Source organism: Primulina eburnea, chromosome 3 (genome assembly GCF_022965805.1).
Source record: "Primulina eburnea isolate SZY01 chromosome 3, ASM2296580v1, whole genome shotgun sequence".
Taxonomy (NCBI): Eukaryota; Viridiplantae; Streptophyta; class Magnoliopsida; order Lamiales; family Gesneriaceae; genus Primulina; species Primulina eburnea.
Window position 1 is genome coordinate 5,484,209 of NC_133103.1, and position 22,290 is coordinate 5,506,498.

At 32.5% G+C, this 22,290-nt stretch overlaps 1 protein-coding gene and 2 pseudogenes across 1 annotated transcript; 1 reads left to right on the forward strand and 2 right to left on the reverse strand.

Moving 5' to 3' along the window:
- Window positions 1–1,835: 1,835 nt before the first annotated feature.
- Window positions 1,836–4,318, reverse strand: LOC140825691 (uncharacterized; annotated as a pseudogene).
- A 3,594-nt stretch (window positions 4,319–7,912) lies between these two features.
- Window positions 7,913–10,425, forward strand: LOC140825692 (probable receptor-like protein kinase At1g11050). Its single transcript, XM_073187602.1, has one exon. It carries the CDS (start codon window positions 8,009–8,011, stop codon window positions 9,833–9,835), a length of 1,827 nt encoding a protein of 608 aa, XP_073043703.1. The 5' UTR covers window positions 7,913–8,008; the 3' UTR covers window positions 9,836–10,425.
- Window positions 10,426–12,995: 2,570 nt separating this feature from the next.
- Window positions 12,996–14,462, reverse strand: LOC140825693 (1-aminocyclopropane-1-carboxylate oxidase 5-like; annotated as a pseudogene).
- Between the last annotated feature and the right edge of the window lie 7,828 nt (window positions 14,463–22,290).

The window sequence follows — 22,290 nt, forward strand, 5'->3', positions numbered from 1 at the left end:
ATTTTATTATATTTTTTTTATAAACTAATTTCATATATTTTTATTATTTTCAATCATTTTAAAGAAAATAAATTGAACACAAATCTATTTTAAATTAAATTTTTATAAATTTGTAATCTTGTTAATTAATTCTTTTATGAAAATAAATATTTATTAAATTCTAATATATTTTGTTTATGATTATCGTAATATTTTCAAATATATTTCTAATAAATATACTTATATTAATTTTTTAATAAATATAAATTATAATTCTAAATATTTAATTAGCTATTCAATTATTTAAAAATATTGATAATTATTTTAAAAAAAACAATAATGTTATAATTATCACTAAAATATTAATATTCAAAATATTATTAGTATTTTAATGATTAATTAAATACATATTTTACAACTATATTTCTAATAACTTATTAAATTAATTTTATTAAATGTAATTTTAATTATAAATATTTAATCATCTATCAAATTATTTTAAAAATATTTATAATTATTTTAAAAATACAATAATACTGTAATTATTATTAAAATTTATTTAACATTAATATTCAAAATATTATTGTTATTTTAATTATTAAATAAATATATATTTACCAAATTTATTTCTAATAAATATATTAAATTAATTTTAATAATGTAAGTTATAATTATAATATTTAATTATCTATCCAATTATTTAAGAATATATATTTAATTAACATTTGGGACATTTTGATCATTACAATAAAATTTACAAAATTAATCCATCATTTTAAAATCATACCAAACATCATGTTATTTATCTCACCATACTTTTAATACATATCTCTCATTTTTCAATCATTCTAATTACTAGTCATTTACTTATCTCATTACACATACGAAACGGAGCCTTATTGTATTAATAATGCCATTGTTTCTAAATGATAGGGATAAAAATTCTAGTACTATTTTAGTAGCAAAAACTAAAAATATTAGTCTTTTTATTTATTTTTACAAAAAATAAATATATATAGTATTTATTTTTTAATTAATTTCTTATTATTAACGGACAATCATGAAGAACTCTATTATTATTTTTCCCTTTTTATAATTTATTTTTATAGTATCAAATTCTTTTTTACATTGAACCTGCACAAAAATGCTTAAACACCTTACAAAACTATCAGGAGCTCCTAATTTTTTTTTCCTTTTTCTATATATAATTTTATCTTTTCTCACTTTTGAACCATTAAAAAAAATTTATTTTTTGTAGGCTTAGTGCTCGAGGATGAAATATTTGAACGAGTTCATATGATCCAACTAAATTGAATATTTTTTTATGTGCCGTTCAATATGATGTTGTATCATTATAAAGGGAAAGTTACATTTAAATTCATTATCTAATTTGTATTTTTTCATTTTTATCATGTTAAAAATGAATTTACATGTTTAATTCTATAACTTGAATATCATTTTTATTTTCTATCATGTTAACGATAAATTCAATTGTAATCATATAATTGATTTCTTTTCACATTTTAGGTATTTTTTTATCGAAGTTCGTCGTGTTTCATTATAAATAATATTCTTAAAAAATCATGATACATATTCAAGTTTTCTTCAAAAAATCCAAGTTTTCTTCAAATTAATTACACAACTAAAAATGCACACAAAAAATAATTTTTTTAAAAAAACATGCTAAGTTATATGTATAAAAATTCAAATGCACTGTTAACATTAAAAATTAAATTTTTTTTTTACTAAAAATGGAAAATCACAGTTAATATGATTAAAAAAACAAATTACAGAACAAAAAAAATAATCATCCCCTCATTAATTAAATAGTTGGAAGCATAGATATTTTAAAATAAAAAAATAAAACCCGGGACAAGTTTTTATTTATAAAGTTTATTCAACATCGTACGAAATAAAACCAAGAGTTTTCACAAATGACCCAAAAAATACATGTAAAACCTAAATCTCAGCAAACTGCCTGTTTGATGAACCCAAACTTTTCGTGGTGCTTATGTTTAGCCATCGGCAATCCTCAAACGAACACAATGATTCAGAATCAGACAACTCGACATTAGCTACTACCGATGCTTTCGGCCCCCAGGTCGGGGTACCATCCTCGTACGAGTTGTGTGTCAATCTACGGATCCCTGAACCATCTGATTTGATCACAAAAATATCCCCGTACGGCTGGAAATGATGCGGGTTCGATATTGGTTCAGCTGAAACACCTGCATAATCTGATGTGAACGCAATGTATTTCCCATTCGGACTAAACCATGGGTGGTTCGTTCTTCCACCCGAGCCGCTCTGTATCAGCTTCTGCAGCCCTGTCCCATTCGGATGAATCTTGAACAACTCGAAACTACCTGAACCGGCATCCTCCCGATCCGACGCGAAGGCGATCCAGTCGCCATCAGGTGACCAATTACACATGGTATCGCTCCATGGACCTTCTGTCAACCTATGGAGAGCTCCTTTTTCTCCATCCAAAGCATCCATTATGTACAAGTTCTTGTGACCCGACCTACCGGATCTGAACACGACCCATTTCCATCGGGCGAGGCAGAGGGAAATGCATTGTTTTCACCACCTATGGTTAAGGTTTTGTAACTCAGATCATCATCATCCACATTGATAGAAATGATATCAACTTTCGAGGTTTCACTAGCAAACGTAGGCCCAACACTCGTGTACACCACTCCTTTCCTCTTCCAATCCCAAGCCGTCGAAAAGGCGGATAGACTAGAAACCATTCGGGCACCCGATCCATCACTATTCATTACATAAACACCCGGGGCTTTCACGTAAGCGATCCGTAATCCATCCGGTGAAAACGAGGGAAATGATCCACCTATACGGAATAAGGAAATATTTGGTAATGGACTGTCAACACTCTCAACATGCAACTCATTGGTCCGGCCACCACTAGTTGTTCCCCTGCATTTGTGGTACCCGACCAGTGCGGAGTCGGGTGAGATAAACGGGTTGAAGTGATGGGCATTCGGTGTAATGGTTCTAGGTTAACTCGATGAACTCACTCAAAACAACGTCAAATAGCTCTATGTGGCGATATTGGGATCCGGGTCTTCTTGTAGCCACAGCAATGAAGTTCTTGTTTGCAACAGAAGCAGCTGGAGTGAAAGCGTGCAAACCCCGTGGCGTTATTCTCTCTGCCACCGTGGATTTGGAGTGGAATCGACCATTTTCCACCGTCAAAACTGCCTTGAAAACACTCCACCACCCATCATCACACCTTCGGTGAAAATACAAAGTCGAATCATCGGCCCAGCTCGGCCATCCTCCATGCTCAATTACCTTGATCCTGTTGGATCCATCAAGAGTCGAGAACACATAAATATCCGTACCCAGTTCTTGAATATCTCCATGCCAACCCTCTTCCCCATACGACGCTACCGCAGTCCAGGCCCCCGATGGAGACACGGCGGGGCTGAAATCCGCCACCCCTTTCGGCGTCAGCCTAAGAGTCGACCCAGTAGTCAACTGAGTCGAGTAAACAGCGGCCCAACTCGCACGAGGCTTACCCGGGTTGTCGTGGGTGGATACGTAAACCAAACTCTGACCCACTAAACTCGGCCTGTCCTTCATCGAAACTAGGCCGTTGAACTTGTCATCGCCCACCAAGGGTATCTGAACTCGATTGAACTGAGTAGAAACTCCCAGAAGGGATCGCGGTTGCACACGTAACGAAGGAGAAAAATGGACTGCATCCAGATATAAACTCGTCGACCCGTTGCGTTCAGTTACGTACACAAGGTTAACAGACGGGAGGGAATAGTTCTTCAAGAAAGGGAGCGCTGCTGAGACTGATGCAAAATAGCCGTTAAAATTGATGGAATTCCCATCCGTGAGACGGAGTTCCTTCGATGGGTCTGATATTCGGAGGGAGTAGATGTCAAACGCGTATCTTGGTCTCCCCGCCGTAGCAAATGCTATGCTGCTGGCGCCGTCGCGGAAATGTTCCGCCGTAGCATTGGAAATTTGACATGCTGATACAAAAAAATAGAATATAAAGAAGCAAGACAGTGCCTGTTGGTACGAATACTTCATTTCTGGACGAAGATTGTCGTCAAAGAGAGGACATATAAGGATAAGATGATGATACGTAAGAGCTGACGCAGAGTGAAGTCCAGCACTTAGCGCTTGTTGGGTTTGAAAGGGGTTTGGATAAGGTCACGTGTTGGACAGACGTACACTTTAGATATGATAGTCCAATATAAATTTATTCGAGCTCCACGTGTTACTAAAGTAATTCAATTGTTCAAATTAAATACTATTATAATCCCCCAAATGTTTTTCTCTTTTCGGGAAAATTGTATACGAACATTTAAGTGCTTCTCCTTCTATAAAATAAATTACTATATATTTTTATGACAATATATTTTCATTATTTCGAAAATGGTACTTTTGATTCCAATAACTCTAACTTCATAGTAATTTAATCCATACATAAACATGCATACTACGAAAAGAATATACGAATAAGTTTAGAACTCCTCTGATGAAGTGGTCATATCTGGAACCAGAGATGTATAAAGAAACCAATGAATGCCCAAGCCAAAAGGATATAAGAATTAGCATTACAAGACAATATATTTTATTAAAACTATCTGCAAAGCAACAGAAACTAGTACTATAATGCAAATCACCGTATCCCCAACAACATATTCGTGGATATTTTTATGTTGATTATAACTAGTTTCGCCTGAATAATTCTTCCTTGTAGCGAATAAGAACTAATACATGTACACTGCCATAAAAAGCCGCATATCTAAGTCTAGTTTCAAATGCTCCAGGATTAAAGATAATCATCATAATATCATTTCAATAAGGCCAATATTATTTAAACTCCAATTATATGTCGCATACTCCATTTAACTTAGTTCCAGAAGTTTGTAAGTACCTCCAAAAAGTGAAGTGAAGTCACCCCCAATATTTGTCGCAGAATTTTAAATGTTATTCATAATAAAAAAATTTTCTATAGAATTTTAAATGTTATTCATAATAAAAAATTTAAATTATTTATTCGGTGATTAATATGAGTAGATCTCTAATGAGACGGTCACGAATATTTATCTGTTAGATGAGTCAATCCTACCGATATTCACAATAAAAAATAATATTCTTAGCATAAAAAGTAATATTTTTTCATGGATGACCCATATAAGAAATTCATCTCATAAAATACGACACGTGAAACCGTCTCATACAAATTTTTGACGATTAATAATATCATTTAAGACTTTTCCCTACTACCAAGTATGGGGGATAGGATTTTTTTTGGTTTTTTTTACTAAAATATTTTTCATTATCAATCTAATGATCGATCAATATTGTTTTAGTTTTAATATATTAATTTGTTTTTTTTTTTCAATTTTAATCGCTTTTTATCATAATCTTGAGATGACGCTATTAAATGGTGACTATGATATCACGTCTATTTCCAATGAAAATAATTTTGTATTAATTATTTAATATTATTCGATCAATTTAAAAATAATTATAACTTTAGTAATAAGGGTCCGTTTTGTAAGTAGTATTAATGTTGGATTGATTATTAATATTCTGTTTGGTTCAATTTTTACATTTTACATTGACTAATTCTTTGACAATTGCACTGTTTCTGTTGGAGAATGCATCCATGTATCGAAGACTGATTAAAACTATCCACCGACACCCATAAAGTGAAATCACCCAAATACCCCTGGTTGTAAATACCCAACTTGCAGGTAGGTCTTCTTTACGTCTCTCTCGGCCAAATTTCTTCCTCGAAGTGGTACCCATGACCGCTGCTCAAGAATTTCGAAACCGACAGGGGATAACCAAATCCCATGTGTAACATAGATCTGCAGTAATTTGAAGCTTATTCATAGGTAATATTTGCTAAATTCCAGCTTCGAAGGTACGTCTCATTTTCGATGTCTCAGGTGTTGCATAACGCCTTAGGCCGTTGATTTATGCACAATTTACTGTTTTATGCTTTCGCTTTCATCTACAATGCATTGTACAAACTGCTTATTTTTATTGTTGTCGTTTGTTGGTTGGGTGTCAGAATTCTTGCCCGCTGAACATTGCAGTATATATTCGTATGCATTTATCTTTGCATGTTGTGCAGGAAATAGATTTGTTTGTCATTTCTAGCAATTTCTTTTAATGGTAATGATGGAACTGATGTAGAAGACTTAAATTTGCAGTTATTTCTTTTTCGGAGACTTGTTAACTAATGTGATTTGAAGGAGAACATGACGTAGATTTGGGAACGCTAAAAGGCAATGGGAAATAAAATAAAAAATAAAATGAAGGGTATTTTGTCATTCCATTTTATCATGAGTTTATCTATCTTCTAAATTTCACACCACACATCATATTACATATCTCTTAAATTAACTATCTTCTCATATCAAACATTTATCAATCAGATTAGTAATCATTCAATTATCACATCCTACAACCCAGCGGACCCTAAGTGTATATCTTTCACTAATATATAATACTTAGATTATCAAATATAGTTTAAGGCCCAGTTTGGTTAGCCTTATTAAGGTGGGATTGTTTAGTTATCCTTTGTTTGCTTTCATTTATAACTGTGATATTGACTATTAGTTAGATAAACTTTACAACAAATCCATGCATTCATTGTGGATTGTATTTATCCTGCTGCTCACATAAACTTTACCCTCTTCTCTATATTAAAAAAATGCAAGTGGCCTACGGACACTCATTCTCCTTTTTCCTTCTGAAGAATCGATGGAAGCGCATTACCTTAGAAATCGAAAGTGGTGAACAAAAAATCCTCATTTCTAAGTCCGATCTGTTCAAAAAAACGAGAAGAACATGTTCATGCTTACCAGTGGATCTTCGGTTCATATCTTTCACGGATCTGACCTCGACTTACGATCTTGAACAAAGAACGATGTGGAGAGGGTTTTCATTTCCCGTCAGATTTTTTGGGATACAGAGCGATGCTTAGGGGAGAAGTGAACAATTATGGCAACTATATCCCCATTTCTTCGAAAGATCTGAATAAAAATAAAATTTATTTAAATTAAAATATTAAAGGGTATTTTGGTCAAAAATCAGTTTATCAAGATTTTATCCCTCTTGTTTATTTCACACCAAACATGATATTATTTATATCTCAAATTACATATATTATCCTATCAAACATTTATCAATCAAATTATCAATCATTCAATTATCACATCCTAAAAACCAAGCGAAGCTTAAATGAATTAAATAATTGTTAACTGACCTACCATTTATCAGTCTCAATAGATTTTGAAACTGACAATTGTGATAGATACCAGAAGAATCAAGCGTCAAATACACCACATGGATACGATTAAAAAAAATAACAACACAGGATGTGAAATTTTAAGAATGAGTCTCATGTGAGACGTCTCACGGATCTTAATCTGTGAGACGGGTTAACCCTACCCATATTCACAATAAAATATAATATTTTTAGAATAAAAAGTAATATTTTTTCATGGATGACCCAAATAAGAGCTCTGTCTCACAAATACGATCTGTGAGACCGCCTCACACAAGTTTTTGTCAAATTTTAAATGGACAAAAGGTTATTATTCTTGTCTTTTTTATTTCATTTTACAAATGTACAGTTTGATAGATAGTAACCCTATAATTAGTATTTTTTTCACTCGTAATGATATGTGTTGAGTGATGAATTATATCATATATCTATATATCTGGATTTAATGTGTGATTATGATTTATAAATCGAGTACATGTTTAACATGTTGAGCGAGTAAGAGATAAAGTTATTTGAACGGAAGAATAAATGAATTGAAGTAATAGATACTTTCAAATTTCAAAACACTTGTGCTACCGAACTTTGACCATCATAAAAAAATTCAAACGTGAACTCTGCAGTCCCAAACTTGAATATGATCCCAGCAGCCAAGATTGATAATGACTTGATTTTCTACATCAAAACCTTTTATAAACAACTAATTAAAACTATAACTGGGAGGACATTACAGAACAAGAGATGGGCAAATTCCGGATTCTTTTCCCTTTCCTCGTATTCTTCATCAACGTTAACACAAATTCTGCAGTTAATTCTTCGTGTCCAATTGATTTTACCTATGTGCAAACCTTTCCATGGGACAGTTCCCTCTGTCATGAACCAGCTCAATCCAGTTGCTGTCAAACTCTGCATAGCGTTTTCGGCATGGGGCTTGCTCAATACCTTAAACAAACCTCCACGTTTTATCTCCCTGATGTGAATTCTTCATCTTCTTGCATTGCCAACTTTGAAGAAAGTCTCGCATATGTATCGGTTTCGACCTCTCTGTTCGCTTCGTGCTTCAATGACACGGGTGAATTTGTCAATAGGCCATCCACCAGTTGTGCGGGCATTATAACAACTCAGGACTGGACCCAAAAGGTACGTACATCAAGCCCGCTTGAATCGTCCTGTAACGGAGACTTGACAGGATTGACAAGGTGCGGTTTGTGCCTAGATGCAGGATTGGAGGTGAATTCTTACCTGGTTTCTTTGCAACCCAATTCCACAAAATGCTTCTTCTTCACTATATTGTATGCCGCTGCTATTATCAACGATTTTGGACCTGAGGATCCAAGAATAGCTTCTTGCATATTTGGCATCCCCTTATACGCATCAAAAACTGGTAAAAAATGGAATAATACGAACCGAAAACTCGTCTTCGGCTTTGTAGGAGGGTTTGTAGGATTCTGCTTTGCAGTGATTCTATTCTTGATTTACAGAAACTGGGAAAAGAGAAAAAGACAAGATATTGTGCATGAAAAATATGTAAGTTCAGTCAAATCTAGGGTACCCAATACAGGTGCTAAATGGTTTCATGTAACAGAGTTGGAACATGCCACCAATGGGTTCTCGCAAAAGAATATGATAGGGCAGGGTGGATACGGAATTGTGTATAAAGGAACGGTTTCCGATGGCACGGAAGTTGCCATCAAGCAAATTCTTGACTTGGATTCTAAAGCGGATGATGAATTCGCTAATGAGGCAGAGATAATAAGCATGATAAGACACAGAAATCTTCTGGCTTTAAAGGGTTTTTGTGTTACAAGTGATCCATTTAAAGGTAAAAGAAGATACCTGGTTTGTGATTTCATGTCAAATGGAAGCTTGGATGAGCACCTTTTCAGTAGTGGAAGGAAGCCACTATCATGGCCCCAGCGTAAGAACATAATTCTAGACGTTGCAAAAGGGCTAGCCTACTTGCATTATGGTATCAAACCTGCGATTTATCATCGGGATATAAAGGCTACAAACATCCTTCTTGACTCAGATATGAAAGCAAGAGTTGCAGACTTTGGTTTAGCTAAGCAGAGCACAGAGGGCCAATCTCATCTTACCACAAGGGTTGCTGGCACATATGGATATCTAGCACCAGAATACGCCCTTTATGGACAATTAACAGAGAAAAGCGACGTTTACAGTTTTGGAATTTTAATTCTTGAGATTATGAGTGGGAGAAGGGTGCTAGATGCATCCGAGCCTTCGAAAATTTTGATCACTGACTGGGCTTGGGCGCTTCTGAAATCTGAAAAAGTTGAAGATATATTTCATGCATCAATAATAAATGATGGGCCAAAGGGAGTCATGGAGAGATTTGTGCTCGTAGGAATTCTCAGTGCTCATGTAATGGTGTCACTTAGACCTACAATTGCTGATGCTCTGAAGATGCTTGAAGGTGATATCGACATCCCACGACTGCCCGAACGACCATTGCCTCTTAGCCACCATTCATTTCAAACATCGTTAAATAATAGCATGTCTACAAATGAGGGATCACTAGCTATGCCAAGCTCTAGCGGTTCCCGATGATTAGATTCGAATAACAAAGATATCGTGTATTCCACTAGCTTTCCAAGATTATGTTCAGAAATTCAAATGCAATATAAATTAGAATTTGAACTCAGTTGCCATTAAATATGTTTTTACAGTTTAAAAGTCCGTCCACTCGAAGGAATGCATGGGTAACTTACATATCCATTACCTTCAAAGTATGAACCGAAATACTAGAACAAATAATAATGCTAGGAGAAAAGGGTGATTTGAAAAAGCAGGTCCTCTAATACACCTTATATCCGAAACCACGCAACTATAAAATCTCTACAAGCGTCAGAAGATAAATGTAGTACCTACAATTCTCTCCTGAATCAATATGTTTGTTATAAGAATCAAAACGACCAAGGGACCAAATTTGGTATCCATTGTATCCTCACGGAACACCAGATCTTGCAATAAATATGTTGCCTTTTAGCCGAAGCTAATTAATATCATTAACAAAAGCAAGTTCACATACAAGTGCAAGATGGTCACTACCCCATTTCTTACTTGGAAGACCTCCGGTTTTCTTTAACCTGTGCGTAGGCAAAGTTTCGAGAACTCTAACATGAGCAAGGTCTAAAGTATGCAATGTGTAGTTAACCGTTCACTTGAATATGACATGCTTTGGGGTTGGGGGGAAATAGTGCTCCAATATAAAGCGTTGACATTATTATTGCAGGCCTATAAAATCTCGATCGATGTACGATACAGTTTTATACCCACTGATGGAGGTCAGAACACAGTTTCAAAGAACATCAGAAACAATAAGAACTTGTCGTACATCGATCGAGATTTTATGAAATATATAATAGCAATTTTCGAAAATGATTTGACACATACAAGCACGTCATGAAATACTTATACAAAGTTTAAATTACAAAGAAATACATAGCAAAAACATACTGGTTCAAATGTACGATTCGAACTTAACTGATATTTGGGTAAAACTTCGGTCGAACACGGGGAGCACCTCGGTCACGATTTGGGCAGTATTTTGACAGCAATACAATGGCCGAATGCAGCATCTTCTCTTTGCTTGAAGTGGTCGAGACTTATGAGTTATTTGAGAGGATTTTTGATGCGAATTTAGATTAAACCAAAGCTTCTATTTATAGGCCTCCAATGATAAGGTGAATGATCATCCTATTCAAAGTCATTTATTTCATTTAAATGTCATTATTCATGGTCATTAACTTTCTCTTAATGACACATATTCATGACCATTAACCTCATATTTAAAACATCTATTCAACGCCATTAATCTTCTCTTAATTATCATTATTTAGATGCAAAATACATGTAGTTTAATGGTTAATTTATTGTGGTTTAAATTAGTCATTAAAATGATGATAAATTGTCAATAATATATTGTACAAGAACGATATTATTTTTGGATGTATCATGATTAGTGTACCTGCGCTGACCAAATGCTTTACCTGATTTTCTGCAGTTCTTGTCTTGCCACTTGCCGGCAGTGAGGGAAACAGGATGCCTTTGTGTATAAGAAAGAAATTTTTGGAATTAACCAGGTTGTAGGGTTCGAATTTGCAAGTGGGTTTCGGTTTCTAGAGCTAAAATCTTTTGTTTCTTTCTGCTTCTTTGGTGGCCGTGAGAATGATCAATTTTCTGAAGAAGTAGGAAGAAGAAAAGGAGACTGCTCCACAGGTAGGGTAAGGATGATGCTATAGTCACCCATTGCTCAAGTCGTATAAAATTTGTCGGCGTCTAGATGAATCTGTAGTCTGTACATAGCTCAACGAGATAGAAAGATAATTCATTATGATCATATGATACAAACAATGACAAACAGAGCTAGTAGTGAATAGTGATAGTCAGATAATTGCTTCTGTAATAATAGCTAACCACAAAAGAGGGAGATATCTATAAGTTGAGCATTAACTATCAGATTGTTGCTGATCATACAAATGATTGCATTTTGCATATTGGGTGCACTACGAAAATTAGGACATAAGCAAAATAATAAAATTCAAAGACCTTTTTTTTTATTTCCACCACAAGTGTTTCTCATTGGTGACATTCCTCATGAAAGGTTGTTGGATTAAGAAATGAATTTCCATAGACGTCCTGAATGCGGAATGAAACAGCTAGCTTCCATTCTCATTGTAAAAGTTAAGTTTGAATAATGAATCACTACAAAAAACCGTTCGTTTAGCGACGGTTTTAACCATAACAACTCTTTTTTTTTTAAGTAAATAGATATCATGTATTAAATTTACATATATATATATATATATATATATATTTCGAAGGACGGTTGAAGGAAACTACATTAGATGTAAGAAACTGGTTAACATTAGCTCCACAGTTATCATACTTCCTAATTCCGCCCCTGATTGACACCAACTTCGATTCACCAGGAGTAAACATCTTATTAACACCAAGCCTATACACTGCCAGATATTAGCATCTAATCACCACAGTTCACGTCACCAGCCAGAGAAATCTTCCACGACAGCTAGCGCTCCATCGGGGAAATAACTTAGAATATCATACTGAGCAAAGTACACCAAGAAAAGTAAGACATTATTCGAACTGTAAAATTAAAATCTCAAAGAGAAGTATGGAAAACGACGTAGACTCACCCAAGCAGTAATCTGAATTAGCATCCAATGGACGGAAGTTGGGGACTTCGGGATGTGAAGTAGCAGCCCTTCGCTTTTGAACCGTACAAGGAACTAGCCTTCAATATTAAAACGAAGAAGAAATAGATCCCAGCACTGACAATGTATATGCGTATATTTACCAATACACAAAACCAATTAAGATATATGCATGTTGCATGGCAATGAGCAAAATTAAAATAAGCTTTATGATATTTGGAAATTGCGTTGTAAAAACATTGGTGGAGGCTCACATGCAGATCCAAGCAAAATCACGAACTTTATTCTTTTCATGATGAATATATTCCATTTATAATCATTTTTTATATCAATATTTGTTTTGAGAATTGTCATATCTTGTATGAATCCACGATCGAGCAACTTCTTTAAATCCATAAAAATGTTATCACATGTACCTTTTTCAATATTCATTTTTGTATATATATATATATATATATATATATATATATATATATATATATATAATATGTAGAGTACCATGGCATCATGAAACCAAAGAACAAGGCTAGCAATGGCCTAGAAAGCTCATTCTTTCAATAAAGCGTTCACTGTAATGACAATTACATCACTGAATCCACCAACTCCTGACCAATTACAGGGAAAAAAGAAGAAGATGCACAAAAACCCAACAAGTTTAAAAGACAGCTTTATCACTGAATTTCACACAACAAATAATCAAGAACGAGAAAAAAGCACTACAAGTAATTTATGAGTAATTTGATTGCATTTGGTCAAGTCCTCCTTAGATTGCTTTCACAGCTTGGAACCTTGGCTCCTTAGGCAAAAACTTTTGTTCAGCATAAACAGACATATAGTCCCCGAACACGAACTTGGGATACTTGGCCGAATTCTCCATTTGTAGTTTATTCTGTGCAAGTACCAGTTCCTCGGCGGGCTCGATGGTGGCCTTAAAAGACGGGTTATAAAACGAGGCAATCGATCTCCTGTTCCCCTCCGGTAACGCCAAAACCCGATGCCAGACACTCTTGTACTTGCCATTGCTCAACACTTCAATCTGATCAGCCTGTGTTGATCACTATGGCATTTTTGATCGGCTGCACATCAATCCAAACCCCATCTTTCAGGATTTGAAGGCCGTTCACTACGTCGTCTTGGAAGAGTAAGATCACGCCTCCAGCATCTGTGTGGGCTCGAAGGCCGTTGACCTTATCTGGGCGTGGGCATGGTGGGTAGTGGCTCACTTTTGTCCCGAAAAAGGCCGAGTTCTCTTCTTCTTCTCCACCGTTGAACGCCTTGTTGATGTACCCTTTTGGCAGGCCTAAGTTCTCGTCCATTGCTTCCATCACTTTGATCGCCAGTTTCTTCAGTTCAGCTCGGTATTCCTTCATGGTTTCCCTGTTAATAGTAATATATTTAAAATTATTATATAAAATTATTTGAATATTCCAAGAACATCTTATGATCAACTATAACTTACTTGAAACCAGGTGTTTTTGAAGGCCATTCATCATGATTATCATCTGAGAGCAAGAACACATCCTCCCAATCAACATTTTCTACTAAACTTTCATCACTTTTCTTCTCAACCAATTCCTTCAGCAGGTTCACCGGTTTCGAATTCTTGAAGCCGGGCTCTCTTTCAAACTCGTAACATTCAGAAGCAACCTTCTTCACCCTCTCCAGGAGATCCTCAGAGATTCCATGGTTGATCAACTGTTCACAAGCGAAAGGAATCGATTTAACTACTTCTCGATATCATGTATTGCATGAAACTAAGAAGCTAGAATTCGAGTTAAAGAAATAAAAGTACCTGAAAGAATCCCCAGTCTTCGCAGCAATGGCCAATTTGAGCCAGGGTTTTGGGTCTCTCGTCTCCATTGAGTTTTGAGAAATCAATTACAGGGATCGCCATGGAAAAGTTTCTATAATATATATCTAATGCTTAAGATTTCCTGCTGTTCTTGCAGTTAATTAATTAGCAGTACTAAGAATGCTTAATTTGGTGCTTAAGAACTTTGCGTGCTGGCCTATTTATATTGCAACGATATTTCCCCCAATCCCCAATAATAATGTCAACTCTTTGTATTTATGAGTTCATTTAAGTGTCATATTAATTATTTTAGTATCCACGTATCTGTTGCAGTAATAGAAAGGACGGCGACACGATGTCAAAACTCGTTAAGGTCAAAATTTTGCATTTACACGCGCACACACACACACACATATTATTTTTATTTAATAAAAATACCATAAAAAATTATTTTAGTAAATTTGTTTCTAATCTAAAAATAGCACAAAAAAATTAATTGTGTATTAACGCATCGCGTGTCGAGAGAAACTAGTATATATAATACGCCCCCACAACACAAGCATTCTTGCTGAGGTTTTATGTACCTTGAACCTCGTTTTAAATTTTGATTGATCAATATTATTGCCTAGGCTTGACGCAATTAGGTAAAAATGTCAACGTTGCGGGATTAATTATTGGGTTTGATATTAAACAATAATTTACAAAGTCAACTCCAGTTTCGATGGAATTAGGTTACAATGTTAATTCCAGTTTCAATGCTCGCAAGCGCACCTTCTGCTCGTATAATATATATTTTTCCGATATTATATCAGAAAAGCATATTTGGATTTAATAAATATACCTTGCAATCTGAATGTACTAAAATCACCTCATTATTTTCTTATAGATAAATGAAACTCATTCTTAATTTTTGGATTAACGGATATTAGTTTATTATAACTATAATACTTTGTTCGTGTACAACACATACACGATCACCCGCGATTAAATATGCGTCGAGTAACACATTAATTACGTTGACTCTTAATTTTTTACATCAAATTATTGATTCCCCTTTGACTTTATAAAATAAAGAATTTGTAACAAATAAATTAATGTGCTCGCATATTGAGGGTTACGGTATGATTACTTGACGATAAACAAAGTTATCTTCCTAATCTCGATTTTAAACGCACGACATCGCCAGCCTTTTTATATTTTTTAAAGCAAAAATTGGTTTGAAACGGTCTCACGGGTCGTATTTTGTGAGACAGATATCTTATTTGGGTCATCTATGAAAAAGTATTACTTTTATGCTTAGAGTATTATTTTTTATTGTGAATATCGGTAAAATTGAATCGTCTCACAGATAAAAATTGGTGAGACCGTCTCACACGAGATCTACGCATTTTTTAATTGAAATTAAAATTCTTACGTGGTTACGTTAATGTGATATGACAAGTAATTTAACAAGATATCTATCGTACAAATCGTCGGTTTCTTCATTTAATGTCACAACATGAGGGCACATTGTTTCCTGGTACACGAAATTTTCATTTGATTTTTGTGCAATAATTTATTATTATTATTATTTTTTTTGTAACAGATTGATTAAGTTAAGTTATTATAAAAATTTATGGTAACAATTTCAAACTTCGGTCACAAAACTCGATATGGCATCGGAGTATAACAAATGTATTCTACCGTCGGAGTATTATAAATTTTCTAACACAAAAACTCATGTGAGATTATTTAACGGGTTAATTTTGTGTGACGGATCTTCGACCCGACCGACCCAATCAACTCATAAAAAATATTATTTTTTATGTCAAAACTATTATTATTCATGATAGTTATGGATCAGAAAAACTCATTTCATGATTACAAATACATGATACTGTCACACAAGAGACTTCTCATTTCTTAATCCTATAATATGAGTCAAGTCCTTGTATTATTATGTACATATATTATGAGTCTTTTCTGATTTGTGGCATAAATTTGGAAGTTTCCCATTTGCGATGCTTCTTCCCAATGCATTTAATTCCGATAATTTTTTAGGTAACACAAATTGCACATTTTATCAGTTTTTAAATCTATTTGGCATTCATTTGACGCAAACCCGGATAAACGTAGAACATATGCAACACAAACTACATATAATTTTATCTTGTTTTGGGCAGCTGGATTTTGTTTAAATAATAATTACGGATAATTAATTTTTCGCTCGACAAATTAAATCGTGCCACTTTGCAAGAATTACACCTAATAAACATTGTTTAGTGAATAGTATGTCAAAGGTACACGACTGGCCGTTGCAATAATTTTTATAGTTACTTTGACTCATTTCATATATATATATATATATATATATATATATATATATATATATATATATATATTATTATTATTATTATTATTATTATTATTATTATTATTATTATTAAACCCAGTTAATTATTATTACATATATTAACAGAAATATGTTTATGCATAATCATAGTGCTATTTTTATTTGTTGAATTTCATTTAAACATCAACTTATTAAAATGGATTCGAAGGGAAGAATATATTAATTAATATTAAAAATGCTCAACTGTTGAATTAAATGTGTTGACCACATTATTAAGAATTACTATATGTATTATTGTTCCTTAAATGAAATAAAAACCTTTAGGGTTTGAAATTTTCAACCATTACAGTTGGCCTTTTGGGAGAATTATCATGGCAATAATTATCATTGTTAATTATTAAATTCTCTGCGACTAAATCTGGCACCAATTAAATTTTAAAAAAATTAAAATGGAAGTGAAATGTATGGTACTTATAAATTATTAGTTATGAAAAAAATTTAAATATTCCATGCATCATTCTAAATTTATAACGCAAGAGAGTTCACTAGCGAGTATGCATTCTCATCCCCTAATGAGAAAATTAATTTCATACATTTAACGTTTTAGACACATAAAAATATTTCTTCAAAAAATCTTGAAATGGGAATTTGGAATCTTAATTTTTTTAAAAAATAAACAAAGTAATTTTAAATCAAGAGTATAATAAGGAAAAAAAATAAAAAATTATAGTTAATATAATATTTGGTTGGATTGATAAATAATAATTTGTTTGGTTTTGACTGATTAAAGTTGAAATAAGATGATAAATTACCATTTTATTCTTTTAATAATTAATAAAATATTAATACTTTTATTTGTTAAAGATAATAATGTAATTCAAATTCAATATTTTGATTGGTGTAAGATAAATACTTAAAGAATGGATCCATGTAGATAAATGATATTATATGAATAAATAATATAAACAAGTAAAATAATAAATAAAAAAATTTATCAATAGATTAATAATATCTAATTTCAAAGAGTGCCTAGAAGAGCATGTCACTTCTCCGCAATCGATGCGTGCCAATTATTTTTTGTTAATTTAGAAAAACAAAATTAACTGTTAATTAATATAAATAATATATATAAACCGAAGTTATAAGTAATAAAGGAAAAAAAGTCTTTAATTAACTTTGAACCCACATGCTGCTGACACGTGGTGTTATTTCAAGACATTTTTTTTGTAAATAAAATACGGTCTAGCTACTTCTTTGTTTTACATTTTATATTACTTTCAAAAAATATTTTATTTATGGCTCTATAAAAAAATCAATAATCTTTCGATTAATGAACTAATTAATCGATTGATAATTTTATAATACTAAATCTGAGTATTTGGCGTCATGTTTAACGACATTCTATTATATTTTTTAAATAATAGTTTTGACTTACGGATTAAAGGATAGACATTGCAACAATTAATATTAATTAATAAAGTATGAAAGTCATGTAATTAATTATTTAAAAAGTCAACGAAAATGAATTTTAAATAATCACTATATAAAGCTTTGACCAAAATATTCAACATAATTATAAAATAGCAGTGTGTAGTTTGTGAAGTCACCGGCGTGTACCTGGCCGGATCTTGCTTCAATTCCATGTGAAAATGCATGATTTTTTAAATAAATATTACACCTTTAAAAAATAGTTTCAAATGGATTATCCCACTTTATTCGAAATCCACGAATCAAATGTAATATTAATAAATTAGTTAACGGGTTTAGAAATATACCTTGCTGTAATAATGTCCCATGTGTGAGGGCGACTCATTTAATCGAATTATTAGTGGGCTCTAAGGCGTCAATAGTATTTGTTTAACACTTTAACTAAAATATATTGAAGCAAAAATATGTGTGAGACGGTCTCACGGATCATATTTTGTGAGATAGATATCTTATTTAGATCATCTATGAAAAAATATTACTTTTTATGCTAAGAGTATTGCTTTTTATTGTGAATATCTGTAGGGTTGACTCGTCTCACAGATAAAGATTCGTGAGACCGTCACACAAGAGACCTACACTTTATTGAATTGAATCAAACAATTGTTCAATATCGAGACTCGGTACAAAAAACTCGGACATTATTTAGAATTTTTTCCCCTTCTTTCGTATAATTTTTTAAAAAAACAACTATATAATCGTTCCATGTTCATCACTAGGGTGGATCTGAATATCACGAAAGTTTTAAAGTTCGAATTTGAGCTCGCGAGTTTGATCTGAAGCTCGAAATTGTTCATATTTCCTGCTGGAATTTGGTCTCATCAATGCTCAAAACATACTTATCATACATAATTAGACTATATTAATAAATATTAAAACTTACAAACAACTCATAAATTATTTAAAATAATTTCGGCTTGATAAAAAGTTCGAACTTACTTGAGTTAATTCATTCATAGTTTCGTTTATATCATGTTGAGCACTTTAGAATACCAATTACAAAACTATTTCTCAAATGTCCCTCTGCCTTTGGAAATCAGTTAACTAGTTACACTCCCCTTTTCTATCCTCACCATATCTTCGTTGCGTCGATCAACATTACACCTAATGAAATACTTATGGACTAAATGCAGATGATCTCTGAAATATAATTATTTTAAACAATATAATATCACATATGGAGGTCAAAGGACTATATTATACTCTTATAAAATTAATTTTCTAAATTTTGCGGGATCATTCAATGAATCATATACACATAGGTGTCACCTCAACCATGTTTATGAAAAAAAAAATTAAAATTTTAAAATTAAGCATCCATCATAGGTATTATATTCTATAATAGCTAAAAAAAGAAAAAAAAAATTGTCAAATGATAATCATATTTAATGATAATCATTGTATGGTGACCAAACTCCTCAATAGCTGACATATTCTTAAAAAATAAAATTACAATGTTTTCCAAAGTTATATCGGACGAACATATGACTCAATAGCTGACATATTCTTAAGAAATGAAATTACAATTTAAAAACTTAATTTAGAAGTCGTCTAATATTATAAATAATAGGATGAACCAATGAGAAATTATATGCTTGATATACGTACACTAATGAGTATATTCTGTGCAAGTTGAATTAATTATTGCATCGAGTGAATTAGATCTCCTTTTCTCAACGAATAACGGTGTAATTCACCAATGAGAAATTATTTGAATTTTTCCATCATTATAACAAATTTATTAACGGATATATAGGAATGTGAGAAAAGGAAAGCAAATTCAAATCTTTACACATGCAGACACCCTAGACAATATTTGTCTACGCGTATCCTAAGATTCTAACCTAAATTATGCGGAGAAAATCACACCGTTCGTCAGCAACATGGGTGTAGATCATAGAATGAACCCATCAACAATTTAATTGAAGACTTCTTTTTATTACAATTCCATTCTTTCTTTCAATTATTATTATTATTATTATTATTATTATTATTATTATTATTATTATTATTATTATTATTATTATTATTTTTATTTTTATTTTTTTTTAAGAAGAAGATGCCTATACATGTATGTGTTCGTGTGTGTGAAATAAGCATGATTTGGTTAATATGTATAAAAAAAATGTTATATCATTGAACACGATGATAGTTACATATTAAATATATTTAATGAGGCTCGAAGTGGAAGAGGCCGGCGAAATTTAGATTTTCAAATTAAAAATAAGATTAATATTTTTTTAATTTATTTTGTTTACAAATTTGGTATGTTAATTTTTATTTTGTTTTTACAATTTTGATCACAAGGATGATAATGTGTAGGATCCCGCATTAAACCCGCCCATTTGAGGCTGGTCTAAACATGGTCAAATGAATTGTGGGACCTGCTCATTATCATCATTATAAATATATTTTTGTGATAAACATTTAAAAGTCAAAACAAAAAATAAAATAAATTTTTACTCCAAAAACGCTTTGGCAAAAACTTGTGTGAGACGATATCACGGGTCGTATTTTGTGAGACAGATCTCTTATTTGGGTCATCCATGAAAAAATATTATTTTTTATGTTAAGAATATTACTTTTATTGTGGATATCGATAGGGTTTACCCGTCTTATAGATAAAGAATCATCTCGTAAGAGACCTACTCAAAAGATTTTGACAAAATTTTGGGATTACTAAATATTCATGTGAAGTTATTTTTCAATTCATTTCGGATCTTCTTTGGTAAATAGTTATTGCTTTCTTGTATGGAAAAATTATATATATCTATATATAATATTATTCCATACTATGGAATCTTGGTTACAGCTAATGATTAATGCGCAAGTAACATGAGTGATTCTGATTTTGTCCTGCAGAAACCCAACTAAATCTAACACAAGATCAAAACACACCGACCACGATATATGACTTCATTATTTTAGTGAGTATATATATATTTTATGATCATATAATATCCCACGGTAATATTTCCACGGTAATGTCCTAAAGAAACCCAACTAAAATCTTGGAATTAAGGGAAATTTCCACGGTAATATTTGTGAACTTTAATATTTTATAATCATATAATATCCAACGGTAATATATTATGATATTATGGTTGAAGATTTATCCGCAAAACTAAACTAGCAATTATGTTAAAAAAAAATCGGTTAAGATATATAGTTGACAAATTTTCAATCAAAACCTTCTTCCGCTAACTAGAAAGTGAATCTCTATGTTCTGATGAGAGTGTGGATTTAGGTCGTGCGAAGACAGTTTGATAAATTTGGAATTATAATAAATTGTCTCTGTTATTGAGTGAATTTGAAATTCATTGTAATTAACATAAAATATTATATAAACATGCAACGATGTATTTGAAGTTTATGGTATTATTTCTCTAAAATTACAAAATTATATTATGATATATTTAAAATCCATCGATCCAAATACAACTTAAAATTCATGATTTTTGAGCATAAGGAGGTAAGGAAATATCAATGATTCAAGGACCAAATAAATATGTCAAGATACACATTAATCAACTGAAATGTCAAATAAATAAAGGAACATTTGATTTACGTTACGTTTTCAGAAAAATGTTTGGATTTGGATCATTGCCATTATCAGAGACGGATTTACGCTAGGGCTGTACTGGGCTGTAGTCCAGCCCATTTTTTTTATTTAGCGACGGTTTTAGCGACGGTTTTTTGATAACCGTCGCTACTTTTGCGACGGTTTTAGTAAACCCGTCGCCGATCCATCGGCGACAGTTTTATCAAAACCGTCGCACATATTAGCGACGGTTATTGCTAAAACCGTCGCTAAATTATTAAAAAATTCTTTGATATTTTTGATGCAACAATAGATTTCATTTTAAGGGAGTTAAATACTCGGTTCAATGAGTTAATCGGTGAAACTTCTTTATCTTAGTATAGCTTTAGATCCTAAAAATTCATTTGACTCATTTAACAGTGATGATATTTGCAAGCTTGCGAAGAAGTTTTATCCTGGAAATTTCACAGATCAAGAAATTGTTGTTTTGAAGTATGCATTGATACATTTATAAACTCGATGTGATGCAGAATTTAAAGGTTTCTACACTTGTTGAGTTGTGTCAGCAATTGACCGAGAGTGGACGGTCAAGTGTTTATGTTATGTTGACTAGATTGATTCATCTTGTTTTGACATTGTCTGTGTCTACTGCCACTATTGAACGGGTTTTTTCAGCAA

Coding starts and splice junctions, on each gene's coding strand:
- LOC140825692 (XM_073187602.1), top strand. CDS start 8,009: ATGGGCAAATTCCGGATTCTTTTCCCTTTCCTCGTATTCTTCATCAAC.